General features: G+C 44.2%; 1 protein-coding gene across 9 annotated transcripts in view; it reads right to left on the bottom strand.

The window, feature by feature from the left end:
- Positions 1-17317, bottom strand: part of IQSEC1 (IQ motif and Sec7 domain ArfGEF 1) — a 486955-nt gene that overhangs the window by 326287 nt on the left and 143351 nt on the right. For 8 of the 9 annotated variants that reach the window (XM_074334136.2, XM_074334125.2, XM_074334147.2 and 5 more), the window contains exon 2: positions 9822-9851. The exons of the other annotated variant lie outside the window; for it this stretch is intronic. In XM_074334136.2, the coding sequence (XP_074190237.1) occupies positions 9822-9851 (30 nt within the window). The remainder of the gene's footprint in view (positions 1-9821; positions 9852-17317) is intronic. 9 annotated transcript variants of the gene reach the window in all.

Raw genomic sequence — 17317 nt, 5'->3', positions numbered from 1 at the left:
CTTAGCGAGTGCCATTCAGCTCTCAGGGTGGATGTGTCCCCTTTGATCCTCATGGCCCTGGTGGAGCCCTAATCCATTTCCCCCAGAACATCTGCAGCTCTTGAATCAGAGCATAGTCTTGAATAGACTATGCACATGGATTACAGATGTTTAGCGTTCACCATGGACCTCCATGGAATGCTCTTTTTGACCCAAACTGCACACATACCCACCCTTACAATAGGGATCTGGAGGGAACACATCTCAACTTGTATAGGCTATGACTCAAAAACTAGGATGGAACACTTGCAGTTTTTCTAGAAAGGTTTGTGAATACCCAGTGTTTTTTTTTTAAAAAAAAAAAGCAGCAAATCAGATGTCCACCACAGCCCTCTCTCAATACCTGACTTGTATCTTCTCGTCCAGAATTATGTCATTGACCCTACAATGTCTGAAGCTCAGTGTCACAGATAGAATGCAGATTCTGTGGAGGTCCTAGGAGGCAAATCAGGTGAGATGGGGCCCAAAGCAGAGAACGTGAAGAGGTGGGGAGATACTGGAGGGCTCTAACATCCATGTGGCCAGACCAAGGTAGACCAGATGGTCTGTCAGTTAACCAACACTTCAAAAGCTCCATTGTAAGTGGGACCCTTCCAATATACTTTAATCCTTTTTGTCTGGAAAAAAGCCCATCTCTCTGCCTTTTCCAGAAATTCCTTCATATAAGTTAATGATCACTATTGGGTCAAACCTCACGATGGAGTCTACTGGTGCCCTGATAAATTGAGCCCATGCTCTCCCTGGAAATAATTCACTCATTCCACAAATAATTATTCTATGCTTGCTAACATGAAGAAAACAAATGGACCCGAGGTCACTATTTCCTTAGTCAATGCTCTCTCTGATGCTACTGAAATCTACTTCAAATGTCTTTTCCTTTTTCTCAAACTGAGGCCATCTTCATGTGCTCAGCAGACATACTGGACCCCTGTTCACAGATGAGCTAGAAGCCACGAGATGGGAACTGTTCATCAAAACAGTCTCCTATTCCTCCATATCTTCTTTCTTCCTGTTATATGGAAAGAGATTTCCTTCCCAACCTCAAAGGAATGGCACTTCCTGAAATCTCCTTATTGAGAGATAGTTAAACTCTAGATTTGATGGAGTGATGCACCCTGGTCAGGTAGCCTTTTGCCCCCTCTTATGAGGCACCCAACATCTTTCATTTTTTAAAGCTTTTTATTACAGAAATGTTTAAACACAAGAGCAGATAGAAAAATATATCTTCCATGTACCCTCACCCAACTTTCACAGTTATCATCTGGCATGTGTGATGCGTCCCATTTTTACACCACAATCAAGTGAAAAAGCCCATTGAAGCATCTTGCCATCTACCTTTCAATCATATGCTATGTGCCCTGTCAAGTTCTCACATTTCTCTAATATTTATCACCTGTGGAACACACTTATACACCACAGACGTAAACCTCATTGGTGACGAAAAAGCATTGTGCTTCCAGAGGCTTCGGCAATCAGTCCTGTTCTGCCTTTTACTCATCCATGAAGATTAATTTGAGTGAATGTCCCCCTCAAGTCCACCCAAGAAGTAATCTTACAGAGCAAACCCAGTGCACAGTATTGCTGTCCCTTAATCACACAGTAACTATACTAACATGTACAAAGTATAGAACCTGAAATCTATACATGTTGGTAAGGACTTGGTGTCGCTATACACATACATGTTTTCAACTATTTAGAAGAAATGTTCTCCTGTTTAACGTTTGAAATGAGCTATTGTGTTTTGAGTTAAACACAGTAGGTCAGACACACTTATCTCCTCTACTTCCCAAAAAGCCATGAAAAGTAAAAGATGAGAAGATGCTCAACATCATTAGCCATCAGGGAAATGCAAATCAGAACCACTACGAGATAGCACTACACTCACACAAATAACTGGAATCAAAAAGTCATACAATAAGTGTCACTGAGAATGTGGAGAAAGTGGAGCCCTCATACACTGCTGGTGGGAATGAACAACGGTGCAGCCACTTGGGAAAACAGTGCTTCCTCAAAATGGTCCACATAGAGTCAGCATATGACCCAGCAACCACTTCTAAGCATATATTCAAGAGAAATGAAAACATGTCCACTTAAAACTTATAACAAATATTCTTAGCAGTATTATTCATAGAGTGAAAATCTGGAAAAACCAAAATATCCACCAACCGATGAATGGGTAAATAAAATATGGAGTATCCATACAATGCAACGTTTTGGCAATAAAAAATACTGGTACACGCTACAGCATGGATGAACCTTGAAAACATTATGTTAAGCGAATGAAGCCAGTACAATCCCATTGTTATGAAATGTCCACATAAATCTACAAAGTAGATTAGCAGTTGCTTAGGGCTGGAGAGGAGGAGGGAAGATTTGGATGCTAACTAAAGGTCATAAGGTTTCCTTTTGAAGTCACGACCATTTTAACGTTGTGATGGTGCCCATATTTGTGAGCACAGGAAAAATAACTGTGCTGTGCACAAGAGACTCTGCTCTTCCATTGTACATGTCTTAAGAAAAAGCAGAGTCTCTTGTATACTGTACAGTTATTCCCTTCAGTAAATTTAACATTTGGCATAAGACTTTCACCTAATCGCCTATTCATATACTATTTTGGGCACTTTATCCTTTGTGACGTTTTTATAAACCTCCATTACAGAAGCCTGTCTAGAATCGCATATTGCATTTAGTGGTCCTGGGTGTTTTAGTCTCCTTTAAACTGGATCAGTTTCTCAGCCTTTCCTTTTCATAACAAGGCCATTTTTGGAGAACACATTCAATGTGCCATTTTTACACCCCATCTCACCTGGAAATTTCTTGGTGGAGCTTCTCATACTTAGACTTTCAATGATGTGAGTCCTAGGGACCTTAGGGACCTTAGGGACAGTCAGGACCAGACTTGGCTGCAAAAAGACCAGAGATGCAGAGCTATGTGGAGGGATTGTTCTGAACAGACACACCTCTGGCTGTCCCAGGACGGCATGGAGAGGGGCTGGCCTTGAGGTGCACCTTCCTACTGAGGGGACAGCGGTGAAGCTGGGGAGGCTGGAGGAGAAGGCGAAGGAGGAGCTGTCATTATGGAAAACCTTCCTCATATGGGAGGGGAAGGAGTGGGTGTCTGGGGCCAAGACTGAGTCCTCAGACTCAGAGAGGGAACGCAGGCAAAGCAAGGGAGAAAATGACCCAGGGCTTCACTTTGGCAGTTTCTAATCTAAATAATGAAGCTGCAGGGGTTGTAAGTGTTAAGTGACCAGCTGGCACTGGGAGATGAAACAAACACATATATACCATCCACAAAATTATATTTTAGGTGCATGTTGGTTTATTTTTATTTTTAAAATGAAATATATCTACAGGTGCAGACATGAAAAGATGTTGATGTTGGATTTTTAAATGAAAAAAGTAAGTTGTAGAACTTCTCTTGAAAAAAATGAATATGTATGCACATATATTTTCTGAGTACAGTTTTTTTACTTCCTTGGTTAAACTTATTCCTAATTATTTTTTAAATGCAATTGTAAATGGGATTGTTTTCCTAATTTCTCTTTCTGATAGTTCATTAATGGTACATAAAAATGAAATGAATATTAATTTTGTATCCTGTTACTTTCCTAAATTTATTTATCAGCTCTAATAGTTTTTTGGTGGAATCTTTGGAGTTCTCTCTATAGAGTATCATGTCATCTACAAATAATGACAATTTTACTTCTTCCTTTCCCATTGGGATGCCTTTTATTTCTTTTTCTTGTCTGACTGCTGTGGCTAAGACTTCCAGTACTCTGTTGAATAAAAGTGGTGAAAGTGGGCATCCTTGTCTTGTTCCTGATCTTAAGGGGAATGCTTTTAGCTTTTCCCCATTGAGTATGGTATTAGCTGTAGGTTTATTGTATGTGGTCTTTATTACGTTGAGATATGTTCCCCCTATTTCCACTTTGCCAAGAGTTTTTAATCAATGGATGTTAGATTTTGTCAAATGCATTTTTTGCATTTATTGATATGACCATATGATTTTTATTTTTCATTTTGTTTATGTGGTGTATAGCATTAATTGATTTGCAGATATTGAATGAACCTTGCATACCAGGAATGAATCCCACTTGATCGTGGTGTATTGCTAAATTCAGTTTGCTAATGTATTTATGTATTGCTTTTTAATGTATTGCTGAATTCAGTTTGCTAATATTTTGTTGAGGATTTTTGCATCTATGTTCATTAGAGATATTGGACTATAGTTTTCTTTTCTGGTAATGTCTTTGCCTGGATTTTGGAATCAGGGTAATGGTGGCCTTGTAAAATGAGCTTAGGAGCCTGCCTTCCTCGTGGACTTATTGGAATAGTTTGAGGAGAATAGGTGTTAATTCTTTTTAGAATGTTTGGTAAAATTCACCTATAAAGCCATCTGGTCCAGGGCTTTTGTTTGTTGGGAGCTTGTTGATTACTGATTCAATTTCATTGGTACTAATCGGTCTATTCAGATTTTCTGTTTCTTCTTGATTCAGCATTGGAAAATTGTATGCTTCTAGGAATTTATCCATTTCTTCCAGATTGTCCAATTTGTTGGTGTGTAGTTGCTTGTAGTATTTTCTTATAATTTTTTGTATTTCTGTGGTGTCAGTTGTTACTTCTCCTTTTAGTGTCTGACTTTATTTATCTGGGTTTTATCTCTTTTTTTCTTGGTGAGTTTGGTTAAAGGTTTGTCAATTTCATGTATCTTTTCAAAAAACCAGCTCTTGGCTTCATTGATCTTTTGTATTGTTTTTTCAGTCTCTATTTCATTTATTTCCACTCAAATCTTTATTATTTCCTTCCTTACACTCACTTTGAGCTTTGTTTGCTGCTCTTTTTCCAGTTCCCTTAGGTGTAAAGATGGACTGTGTATTTGAGATTTTTCTTATTTCTTTACGTAGGCCTGCATTGCTATAAATTTTCCTCTTAGGACTGCTTTCACTATGTCCCATAGATTTTGGATCATTGTTTTTTCATGTTCATTTGTCTCAAGGTATCTTTTGATTTCTTTCTTGATCTCATCGTTGACCCATTCATGATTCAATAGTATGTTATTTAGCCTCCATGTGTCTGTGTGTTTGTTTGTTTGTTTTCTGTTGTTTTTTTTCTTGTAACTGATTTCTAGTTTCATACCATTGTGGTCAGAGAAGACACGTAATATGATCTCAATCTTCTTAAATGTATTGAGACTTGTTTTGTGGCCTAACATGTGTTCTATCTTGGAAAATGTTCCACGTGCACTTGAAAAGAATGTACATTCTGCTGCTTTGGGGTGTAATGCTCATAAAATATTATATAATTGTCATTATTTTGCAGAGGACATGATACTATATAGACAGAATACCAAGGATTCCACCAATAAACTATTAAAACTGATAAATGAATTTAGTAAAGTAGCAGGACACAAAATTAATATTCAGAAGTTGGTTGCATTTTTATATACCAATAACAAATTATCAGAGAGAGAAATTAAGAAAACATTCCCATTTACAATTGCATTAAAAAAAAAATACTTAGGAATAATCTTAACCAAGGACGTAAAAAACCTGTATTCAAAAAATTATAAGACCTTGAAGAGAGAAATTAAAGAAGATACAAATAAATGGAAATATATACCACACTCATAGACAGGAAGAATTAATATACTTAAAATGTCCATACTACCCAAAGCAATACATAGATTCAATGCAATCCCTATCAAAATACCAATGGCATTTTTCACAGAACTAGAACAAATAATCCTAAATTTAAATGGACATAAGAGACCCTGAATAGCCACGGTAATCCTGAGAAAAAAGAACAAAGTTGGAGGTATCATGCTACCTGATATTAAATTATACTACAAGGCCATAGTAATCAAAACTGCATGGTATTGGCATTAATAACAAACACATAGATCAATGGAATAGAATAGAGTCCAGAGATAAATCCATGCCTATATAGTCATTTAGTCTGTGATGAAGGAGGCAAGATTATTCAATGAGGTAGAGACAGTCTATTTAATAAATGGTGTTGGGAAAACTGGACAGATACATGCAAAACAATGAAACTGGACCACCTTTTTACTCCATATACAAGAATAAAGTCAAAATGGGTTAAAGACTTAAATGTAAGATCAGAAACCATAAAACTTCTAGAAGAAAATATAGGAAGTCAAAAGTAAACTCTCAGACATTAACCTTAGTAGTATTTTTACTGATATATCTCCTTGGGCAAGGGAAACAAAAGAAAAAATAAACAAATGAATTACATCAAACTAAAAAGTTTTTTCATAGCAAAGGAAACCATCAACAAAACAAAAAGACTACCTACTGAATGGGAGAAAATATTTGCCAATGACACATATGATAAGGGGTTAATATCTATTATTTATATTAAAAAAAAACCACTCATACAACTCAACACCAACAAAACAAACAATCCAATCATAAAATGGGCAGAGGACCTGAACAGACATTTCTCCAAAGAAGACATACAGATGGCCAATAGACATATGAAAAGATGCTTAACACCACTAATCATCAGAGAAATGCAGATTAAAACCACAGTGAGATACCACCTCACCCCAGTCAGAATGGCTATTATAAAAAAAATCAACAAACAAGTTTTGGCGAGGATGTGGACAAAAGGGAACCCTCATGCACTGTTAGTGGGATTGTAAATTGGTGCAGCCACTGTGGAAAACAGTAGGAGGTTCCTCAGAAAATTAAAAATAGAACAACCCTATGATCTAGCAATTCTACTCTTGGGTATTTATCTGAAGAAATCCAAAACACTAATTCAAAAAATTACATGTACCCCTATGTTTACTGCAGCACTACTCACAATAGTCAAGATACGGAAATAACCAAAATGCCCATCAATAGACAACTGGATAAAGAAATTGTGGTATATTTATACAGTGGAGTATTACTCTGCTATAAAGAAGAATGAAATCTTACCATTTGCAATAACATGGATGGACCTAGGGGATATTATGCTAAGTGAAATAAGTCAGATGCAGAAAGACAGTTATCATATGATCTCACTTATGTGTGGAACCTAAAGAACAGAATAAATGAGTAAACAAAAGAGAGATATATTCTTAGATACAGAGAACAAACTGATGGTTGCCAGATGGGAGGGGTGTGGGCGGATGGGTGAGAAAGGTGAAGGGATTAAGAAGTACAAATTGGGAGTCACAACATAGTCACAGGGATGTGAAGTGCAGTACGGGGAACGTAATCCATAATGTTATCAGATCATGTAGGTGCCAGATAACTGGACTTATCGGGGGTTCACTTCATAGATTGTGTGGGTGCCTGACCACTGCACTATACACCTGAAACTAATATAAAATAATATTGAATGTCAACCATAATCATACACACACACACACACACACACACATCACGGGATGTAAAGTACAGCATAGGGAATACAGGCAATAGTATTGTAATAGCGCTGCATGATGTCAAATGGGTAGTAGACTTGGTGGGGTTATCACTTTGTAAAGGATGTAAATGTCTAATTATTATCTAAAACTAATAAAAAGAGAAAGAAAAATCACCTTGCCCAGCAGGGACCCGGTAGGGGGTGGGGTACAGGAGAGTCTCTCAGGGCTCACCTTCCTCATTATTTAGTAAAGACCATAAGCTCTGGTGTCCCTCACACCTTACTTAGCCAGGTAATGAAATCCAGCCTTTTCAGTCATCAACTGCAGCTCTTTCTGCCCACTATTTTTCATGTGGGTTTGCTGTGGAAGGTGGATTGAAAGGGGCAGGGGGCTCCATTGAGCAGTTGGATCATCCACTTTTCCTATTTTCCTTTCAGTTGAAGGCCTGAAAATGTTTTATGCGTTCTAAATCTAACTAAACAAACATTAATTTGTGCTTGTTCTGTGCAAGGTGTCATGCCCGGGCCTCCCAGTGATACCAAGTGAATTCACTCCACTACAGCGTGTCAGCGCCTGCCCGGCTGGTGCTGGCCCCACCTGGAGACGACCTGGGGCCGCATCCTGGGGAATGCCTTTGCCCCAGGGGAATCAGACAAGTACTCAAGTCACTAGGACACAAAACAGAATGAACTTGGGGATCAAAAGCAAGCCCAAAGCCATGGAGCCAAGCAGGGGGGAACAGCACTTCAGCCTTAGCCCCTGGAAACCTGAGGAAGGTAGCATCACAGAGGTTCTGCTGAGTGGGCGGGAGAACAGCGCAGTCACACAAGCAGAGGCAGGCAGGGAATCAATGGATGCATTTAGAAGAGCCAGTAGCCCAGTTGGTGGGAGCAGGTGACTGGGGATCTGGAGCAGGAAACCAGGTTGCACAGGTGCCAGGCAGAGGGGTCTGAGTGAGAGCTGCAGTTACAGCAGGATGGGCACAGGGGTGCCTGGGGGAGAAGCAGGAGGGTCACTGTGGAACTTGAATTTAGAACACTCCCTTTCCTGGGGCTGAGAGGGCAGCGGTACTACGGAAGCACACATGATGAGAGACCGGGCTGCATAAGGCAGAAACTTCATGGACACTCTGGAACACAAATTTCAGAGCTGTCCAGAGGCTGAAGCACGGCAGTGGGAGCAGGGCCCTGCGGGAGTCAGGTCGGAATGGTCTGGAGAGCTTCCAGTCCTGAGCAAAGGGAGGGCTTTACATACATGCCCCTGTGCCCATGCACGTGGGCAGAGGGTGGGACATGTGACGGAGACTTGACACCCACGTAGACAGCTGCCTGCACACGAGAGAGATGACGTCCAGGCCTGACAAGAGCATCTTAAAGTCCAACCATGTTTCCCCGAAAATAAGACCTAGCTGGACCATCAGATCTAATGCGTCTTTTGGAGCAAAAATTAATGTAAGACCCGGATTTATCTTAATGCAATAGAAGACCGGGTCTTTATAATACAATATAATAATATAATACAAGATAATAATGTAATACAATATAATATAATACAATAATCTAATCTAATCTAAGACAGGGTATTATATTAATTTTTGCTCCAAAAGATGCATTAGAGCTGATGGTGCGGCTGGGTCTTATTTTCGGGGAAACATGGTAGCATTGTTTTCTATCACAAGTCCCATCTCCAGTTGTCCATGCAGGGGAATGGACTAGAGGTCACAAGGGGGTTGGGTTCTTCAGCCCTACAAGAACTTAAACACAGCCTTCTCTGCTTGAACATACAGCAGCTTTCTTCCTCGCTAAGCTCCTCCATGAGTCCTACTGGGACTCACACGGCTGAACCTTGCATACCACTTCTCAGTATTCTCAGGCATTCCTTATTCTCACCGTACAGGTCCAAGCACACTCTGTGCCCCCCACTGATATGTTTTTCCCATCCTTCCTCCTCCTTCAGGGCTTGGTTCCAACATCACCTGCCTCGCAAAAACACAACCCACCACACAGAACGCTGAGGTGGGAGTAAGGGGCAGGCGGGGAACATGGCACTCAAGCTCTCTTCAGAGCCGAAATCCTATCACCACATGGAGTCATTCACCCCACACACATCTCCCAGCACCCACTCGTGGTAGGGACGTGGCTGGGAGCCCGTCCTGCCACCAGACATCCCAAAGAATTGCTCCCATCCCACACAGCCTGCCTCCAGGAGCTGCCTGAACTGAAAATCTTCTGGTCCTAGGTGGGTCACAGCCTAGGCAAACCAGGCCACCAGCAGCCCCTGACAGAGAGGAACAACCACTAAGCCGGCAAAACCGCATCAGAGAGAAATCAAAGCGCATGGTTTCATAGAAGCTGCCCATTCCCAAGACACAGAGGCAGCGACAGAGGCTGAGGACACATACCTGACGCTCCGGGAGCTTTCTCCTTCAGACCTGCAACGAGAGAGAGAACACATGCTTAGAATGCCAGTGCCCTTTGCTCCGGGAGATCCACACAGATGTCATTGTGCAGACATTGAGGTCCCCAGCTACACTCTCCAGCCTCAGCCAACTGGCCCCAGGCCCAGCCCCCAGGGTCTCACATTGCCCTTCTTTTGACCTGGAACTCCACCCTGAAAGTCACCTCCCCTTGGAATGAGCTTTAGGGCTCATTCCCTGCCCCCCCCCCCTTTATAGTGCCCATGACCATGACTGCAATTGTTTGCCCAGGAGCTGAACATCCCAGGAGCTAGGGAATAACCGCAGAGAGGGGCTGTCGTGCTGAACTACATGCGTGGGCTCTGGAAGACAACAATGACTGAATGAATGAATGAGTGGGGCAGTGTGCTGGCCTCACGGCATCCCCTAGGTGGTATCTGCAGTGTACTTCCCCACTACCAGCTCTATTTTTCAAGGACCCAGAAGTCAATTGCACTGCTTTACAAAGGAAACAAGACTGAATGTCAAGAAACTGGAATAATTAGATCATATCAAGCACTTGAACTTTCAGAGAAATTGCAAAATACTCAGCACCCATCAAGAGCAATGCCTCGCTGCTCTGCAAACCAGGTGAAGCGAGGTGAAGGTGAAGGAATTCAGGATTACAGCACAAGCCGCTGAGCTGACGGCTAAAGGTACGGCTGGGCTTCCTGGGTCTGAAGGAACAAAGGCCTCTGAGTAAACACGTTCAGGAGTCTAATCCGGGCATGTCCCAAATTGGGTTTTATTGCCACAGAGCTTTAGAAATAAAAACAGACAATCCAAAGTCAGACAACTTTTCTTTTGGCAAGCTGCCTTTTCAGTAACTTTGCTGACTGGCTGCATGGCCCTGTCAGCCCCACAAATGTCAGGGGATGGCTTCTCCTGTGGAACCAACCTTACTGATCTTAGGAGGCCATCCTGTACCCTCTTCCTATGTCTGCCACTGCAGTGACAGATGTCATCCAGGTTTTCATTCAAACTAATTGATGGTCCAGAGCAGGACAGTTTCTCTAGGATGCCATCAAGGATTCCAAACACCCGCAGGTGTCTGGGGGTGCACGGCTCTCACCCCAGCCACACAATGACTGCCGAGGCCACAGGTCACTCCCTCTCACCACAGGAACCAACTGGGAAATAATACTGAAGATGACGACCATGGGAGACACTCCTTATTGGATCCTCTCTATGTGCTCAGCACTGGGCTGGGCCCTGACAAACCAGTAATTTTTGATTATTGATTTTCACAGCACCTGTCCCCACTGCATAGGTGAGGGGCCGGGGCTTCTGGAGGCTGTGTAAGTGCCAGCCAGTGCCAAGGCCCATGTGAACTCCAATTTGCTGACTCTACCCACTCTACTCACTGCTATACCATCCTCCTGTCAACTTCGGCTGCCAGCTAACACACCCGACTCCTGTGAGAAGTTAGGTCAGAGGCAGCTGGCAGCAGGTGGTGGAAGGGGACACGGGCTCCTGGGCTCCTGACCTGGGTACTGCTTACCCAAGCACACCACTGTGACTTACACGGAATATATAATATATTTGGTCATTGAGAGGACCAAATTCTATTTCTCGTATATATTTGGTTTTCATCTGTGGTTCCTGGCTCACAGCATCCAAAACCCTTGGAATTTCTAGAGTGATAGGAACAATGGCAGCAGCTTTTGTTACATTTGGTCTCTTGTCCCCAATTCCTGAAAACACTTCAAGGCCATCAAGCTGAAATGGATGTCTTGTCCTTCATAATGAGCCCCTTTCCACCACAGCCGGGCTTGTGTTAATGAAGTGACTTTTGGAAAGCACCTAGCATGGGGGCTGGTTCCCAAGGGAACCAACCTTGAATAGAACGTTAGAACTTTCAGTCCCACCCCTAATTTCTGAGATGGAGACAAGGGATGGAGGTCCATTCAATCCCCAGTGGCCATGAGTTATTCAATCACACCTATGTAATGAAGTCTCCAATAAAACCCAAACGGAGACGGTTCAGAGCATCCACACTGGGGAACCAGAACGCTTCCACATGGCACCATGCATGTGGTGCCAAACTCCACAGAACAAACTCCACAGGAACAGAAGTTCCTTTGTACAGAACGTCGCCCTACGAGGTCTGCAATTAAGTTCACGAACTTGTTGCAATGATGTTGCTAATTTCTTTTGATGTCAGAGGGATAATTTATTATGAATTGGTACCAACTGGACAAACCGTTAACCAAATTTACTATTTGGAAGTGCTGAAAAGGCTGCGTGAAAAAGTTAGATGACCTGAACTTTTCGCCAACAATTCATGGCTCTTTCTTGCATCATGACAATGCACCAGCTCACATGGCACTGTCTGTGAGGGAGTTTTTAGTCAGTGAACAAATAGCTATATTGGAACACCCTCCCTACTTACCTGATCTGGCCCCCAGTGACTTCTTTCTTTACCCAAAGATAAAGGAAATACTGAAAGGAAGACATTTTGATGACATTCAGGACATCAAGGGTAATACGATGACAGCTCTGATGGCCATTCCAGAAAAAGAGTTCCAAAATTGCTTTGAAGGGTGGACTAGGCACTGACATCTGTGCATAGCTTCCCAAGGGGAGTGCTTTGAAGGTGACCATAGTGATATTCAGCAATGAGGTATGTAGCACCTTTTTTAGGATGAGTTCACGAACGTAATTGTCCGACCTATGTGTCTCTTTTTCTAGCTGCTGACTTGTACCTTTTAATATCCTTTGTAATAATAAACTGGTAATTATACTGTTCTCCCTATTTTTGTGTATGTTTGAAGTACTGTTCCACAAGAAAAAGTTAAAAAAATAAAACATAAAAGTGAATTTTGGTGCACGCGGTACTGGGCTCCTGCCTGCTAAGTCAGGTGGTGAGCGGGGCACGTGATCAACTATGGCTTCTCTGAGATGGGCCTGGAGAGGATGAGCAAACCGTCTTCCTCACACAGCCACGTTACAAAGGTAGAGTCAGCTCATATCTATCGTCATGATCATGGCATTTTTGTCTGGGTGAGAGGCCCTTCAGAGCATCTCATGAAAGCCATGGACCTCACTCCAGAAAAACATACTCAGCTGCAAACCCAGTCATGGAACCCTGTGCACTGGCCACAAAAGAACAAAGCACAGACAGTGGCATTTGGGACAACTGGCCCTGATTTCCACAGCTTTTGTGTGCTTCCACCTGGTGTCTTAACCATTTGGGGCTGTGCTGGCTTGGGGAAAGAGCTGGCCAATACGCACTTCAAGGGCAAGGTGACCCAGCAGGTATGATCAAACAATACGGTGAACGCCTCTGCCAAGAGCCGTCAAGTTGATGTTAATTGTGTTTTTTTACCTTGATGGAATTGTGTGAGCTGAGTTTGCACCCAGGAACACTACAGTGAACTCTGAATATTATAAGGGCTTATTACAGCATTTAAGAAACGATGTGTGTAGAAAATGGCCTGAGAAATGGGCAAACGGTTTCATCCTCCATCATGACAATGCTTCGTGTCACATATCACTTCTGGTACGGTAATTTCTGTCAAATAGAAACATTATGGTGTGTCCTTACCCACCTTATTCACCAGATCTGGCACCATGTGACTTCTGGCTCTTCCCCAAAGTCAAGTGATTTGGGACATCAATGCAGCCACAACAGCGCAACTAAAGACACTCACGAAAGAGGACTTCCAGAACTGCTTCAGAAAGTGGCAAGAACAATGGGATAAGTGTGTTCAAAGTGAGGGGGAGTAGTTTGAAGGGGATTAATGGCAATGTGATTATTTTATTTTATTTTACTGTAATAATGTTTTTAAAATGTAAACATTCACCATACTTTTTTTATCACACTTCATCTAGCCTAAGAGATGGTGCCCAACATAAAAGGTGGCAGTGTTTACTGCAGCACTTGGCCTAGAAAAGAAGGGGTGTGTGTGGTCACCGGGGCCGGGAGGTGGGGGAAATGGGGAGATGTAGGCCAGAGGGTACAAAGCTATAGTTACGTAGGATGAACAAGTGTAGAGATGTAGTGCATAGCATGGGGATTGCAGCGAACACTGTATTAGATACTGGAAATTCGCTGAGAGTAGATCTCGGGTGCATGCACCCCCCCCCCCCCCCCACACACACACACGGTAACTGTGAGGAGATGACACGTTAATTAGCTTGACTCTAGTAGTCATGTCACTATGTATATGGATACAAAAACATCAGGTTGTACACCTTAAATACATATTATTTTTATTAAAAAAAGAAAAAAAGGTGATGTCTGTGATGTGAGTGGCCAGTCGCTGTACCTGGACTCTGTGACTTCCACAATGGCAGAGATGACACTTCTGCCAGGTTCAGGACTAACCTTTAAAAGACTGGCATCTTTTGCTTTCTGGCTCTTAGAAACCAGTCCCCATGCTGAGAGGGAGCCCATGCAGCCACATGGGGGAGGACCGAGGCCCCTGGCTGTCACCCCATCTGACTTCCCAGTATCAGCCATGTGAGCAAGGCCTCAGCTGATGTCACATGGAGCAGAGAGGAGGGGTCCCCCTGGGCCCTGCCCAAATTGTGAAATCCTGAGTACATAAATGATGATTATGGTTTCAAATCACTAAATTTAGGGGTGGTTTGTTACACAATGGGTAACCCAAATGCCGTCTCGCCTTTCACCCAACATGTGCTCCAATTTCCCAAATTCTCCTCACCCCGTTATGGACTGAATGTCTGTGTCCCCCCCAAGTCCATATGTTGAAGCCCTAACCCCCAATGTGGCTGTATCTGAGATGGGACCTGTGAGGAGATGCTCAAGGTTAAATGAGGTCAAAAGGATGGGGCCCTAGTCTGGTAGGGCTAGTGCCCTTACATGAAGAGGCAGAGACACCAGAGCTCACTCTCTCCACCATGTGAGGACATAGTGAGAAGGCGGCTGGCTGCAAGCCAGGACAGGAGTCCACACCAAAAACTGACCCTGTTGGACTTTGGTCTGAGGCCTCCAGCCTCCAGAACTGTGAGAAATTAGACCTATGTTGTCCAAGCCGCCCAGTCGATGATATTTGGTTATGGTAGCCAGAGCTGACTAATAAGCACTCTCTCCAGCCTAAAAGCCTTTGTATGTCCTCTTCCTCTTGCCTGAGATGCTTTCCATAGTTAGCACCTCCTGACCATCCGTCACTCTCAGCAGCTACGTCCCTAACTAGTGGGGCATCTCTGACAACCCTCCACAAATTCAGCCAGGCCTCCCTCCCTTTGAATCATGCTTCAATTGATGCCCACTTCCCCAGCTCAGCACAGGGCCTGGCACACAGAAGTGCTCCATTTTAGAAAAGATGGTGGCTTTGCCCAGGGAAGGTCAAAGCACCCCTTGACCCAGAAGTGTGCTCCTAGGTATAAACGCCAGAGAAGCATGTGGCACGGCCTGGGCCATGTGTTCCCGGAGCCTGAGCTGGAATGGGCCCAGTGTGCCCCACAGGAGAATGGATGAATGTGACCCATGCACACAAAGGGCACTCAACAGCCACCCCCAGGAGCAGGGGGAGTCGCCCAGGCAGCCAGTCCCCAAATAGTGCCCGCATTATAATCCATCTGGATGCAGGCACACAGGCAAACTCAAGGCCTCAGCTGAGAGGTGCCCACCGGGGAGTTAAACTGTGAGGCCCAGCAAGGACATGAGTGTCACAAAAGTCAGGGCATCAGTCACCCTGGGGCTTGTTGTCAGGAGGGACACCAGTGGCACTGGGCTGCTGGGAATGTCCCATGTACTGACTAGGCGGGTGAATACAGGGTGACTATAGCAAATCTTTAAACTGTGTGCGTGTGTGTGTGTGTGTGTGTGTGTGTGTGTGTGTGTGTGTACACTCACACACACGTATGACTATATAATTTGTATGTCTCCTCTGTGTATAAGCCACAATTTTAAAGTGGAAAAAATGAGCAGCTGTTCAACAAAGCAATGAATTACTATTTTAAAAAGGAGAACAGAGTCTAGTCCCCACCTTGCTCCTCAAACATCCAGGCGGACGGCCCAGGCCTCCCCTGACAGTGCCCAAACTCCATCCCCCACCCCACCGCATACCATCCCCGCACTCTCTCCAGTAGCAAATGAGTCGAAAAGCAGGTAGTTCTCAGCACCGTGTTCCCATTGCCTGAATGCAAAGCCCTGCTCTAGAAGGACACTGGACACCCTGTCCAGCTGTCCCAATGGGCATCAGTGCATGCCAACACAGGTCTCACTGCCCCCACATTGGCAGGTGATACAAGACCAGAATGGGCAACAGAAACCTGTGCTATGCCCTTGCCCAAGGGACAGAGACAAAGGGCACAGCAGCTCTCTGTCCAGTGGGAGACTACACAGCCATATTCAGGAAGGCTGAAGCAAAAGCACACCAAAGATGGCTGGGGTGTTCTATCCACAGGAGCAGCAGGAGAGTTCTTGTCCTGTGCTTTTCCTTTCCATTTTATCATAGCCGTGACAGAAAAGAAAGCAGGTAGGCAGGGTAGTGTGTGTGTGTGTGTGTGTGTGTGTGTGTGTGTGTGTGTTTCAATCTTAATCTCCATCTCAGTCGCTCACCCTGGGGAAGCCGGCCGCAATGTCCTGTTAGCAGTCCTGTGGAGAGGCCGTCTTGGTGAGGCCCTGACACCTCCTGCCATCAGCCACATGCATGAGCTTAGAAATAGATTTCCCAGGTCCTCAGATGAGGTGGCCCCAGCCAACATCTTGAACATGACCTCCCAAGAGACGCTCAGTCACAACCACCCAGCCACGCTGCTCTTGGGTTCCTGACCCAGAGAGAATGAGACAATAAACCTTTGCTCCTGTAAGGTGCTGAGTGTTATGCAGCGACAGATGACAAACACGAATTCCTCCTCAGCGCCTTTCCATCACATCACCCTGCTTAGCTGTCACTCAGTGCCACATGAAGCGGTCTTATTTAGGAATATTTGCTGTCTCTGCCTCCCTCATTAGGAGGAACTCCATGAGGACAAGAGATTTGTTAGGTTCAATGCAGAGTCCCCAGAGCTAAGACAATGCAGAGGCACAGAGACACGGCAACACCAAAAGCCCCGTCATTCTGGACACCCTGTGTCTGAGAGACCAGCAGACATGAGGGAAGAAGCATGGACCCTGAGTCAGACCATCCTGGTGCCAGCCCAGCTCCCCCCGTTACCGCCTGCCTGGTGACCTCAGAATGTCACTCAACCTCTGTGAGCCTCAGTTTCCTCATCTGTGGATTGGGGATGATAGTAGCAATTAGCCCCCAAGAATGCTATAAGGAGACAAGGCACACACCTGGCACATTGTAAATGAGTCAGTAAAGCTGCCTCTCTCACCGCTGCCTGAAGGTGTAATTTGAGGATGTGAGCTCCCTGCCACTGAGCGGCCAGGCTGCTGGGCAGAATCCTGACGACACTGGCTGGAAGGCAGAGTTCCACAGCAGACGATGCACCCCTGCGCCAGCAGCATGGGGCCTTGCCCGAGC

Source organism: Rhinolophus sinicus, chromosome 17 (assembly GCF_057876585.1).
Source record: "Rhinolophus sinicus isolate RSI-liver-muscle chromosome 17, RSI-T2T, whole genome shotgun sequence".
In the NCBI taxonomy this organism is placed as follows: domain Eukaryota; kingdom Metazoa; phylum Chordata; class Mammalia; order Chiroptera; family Rhinolophidae; genus Rhinolophus; species Rhinolophus sinicus.
Note: the sequence above shows the minus strand (reverse complement) of the source record. Positions and strands in the feature narration are given on the sequence as shown.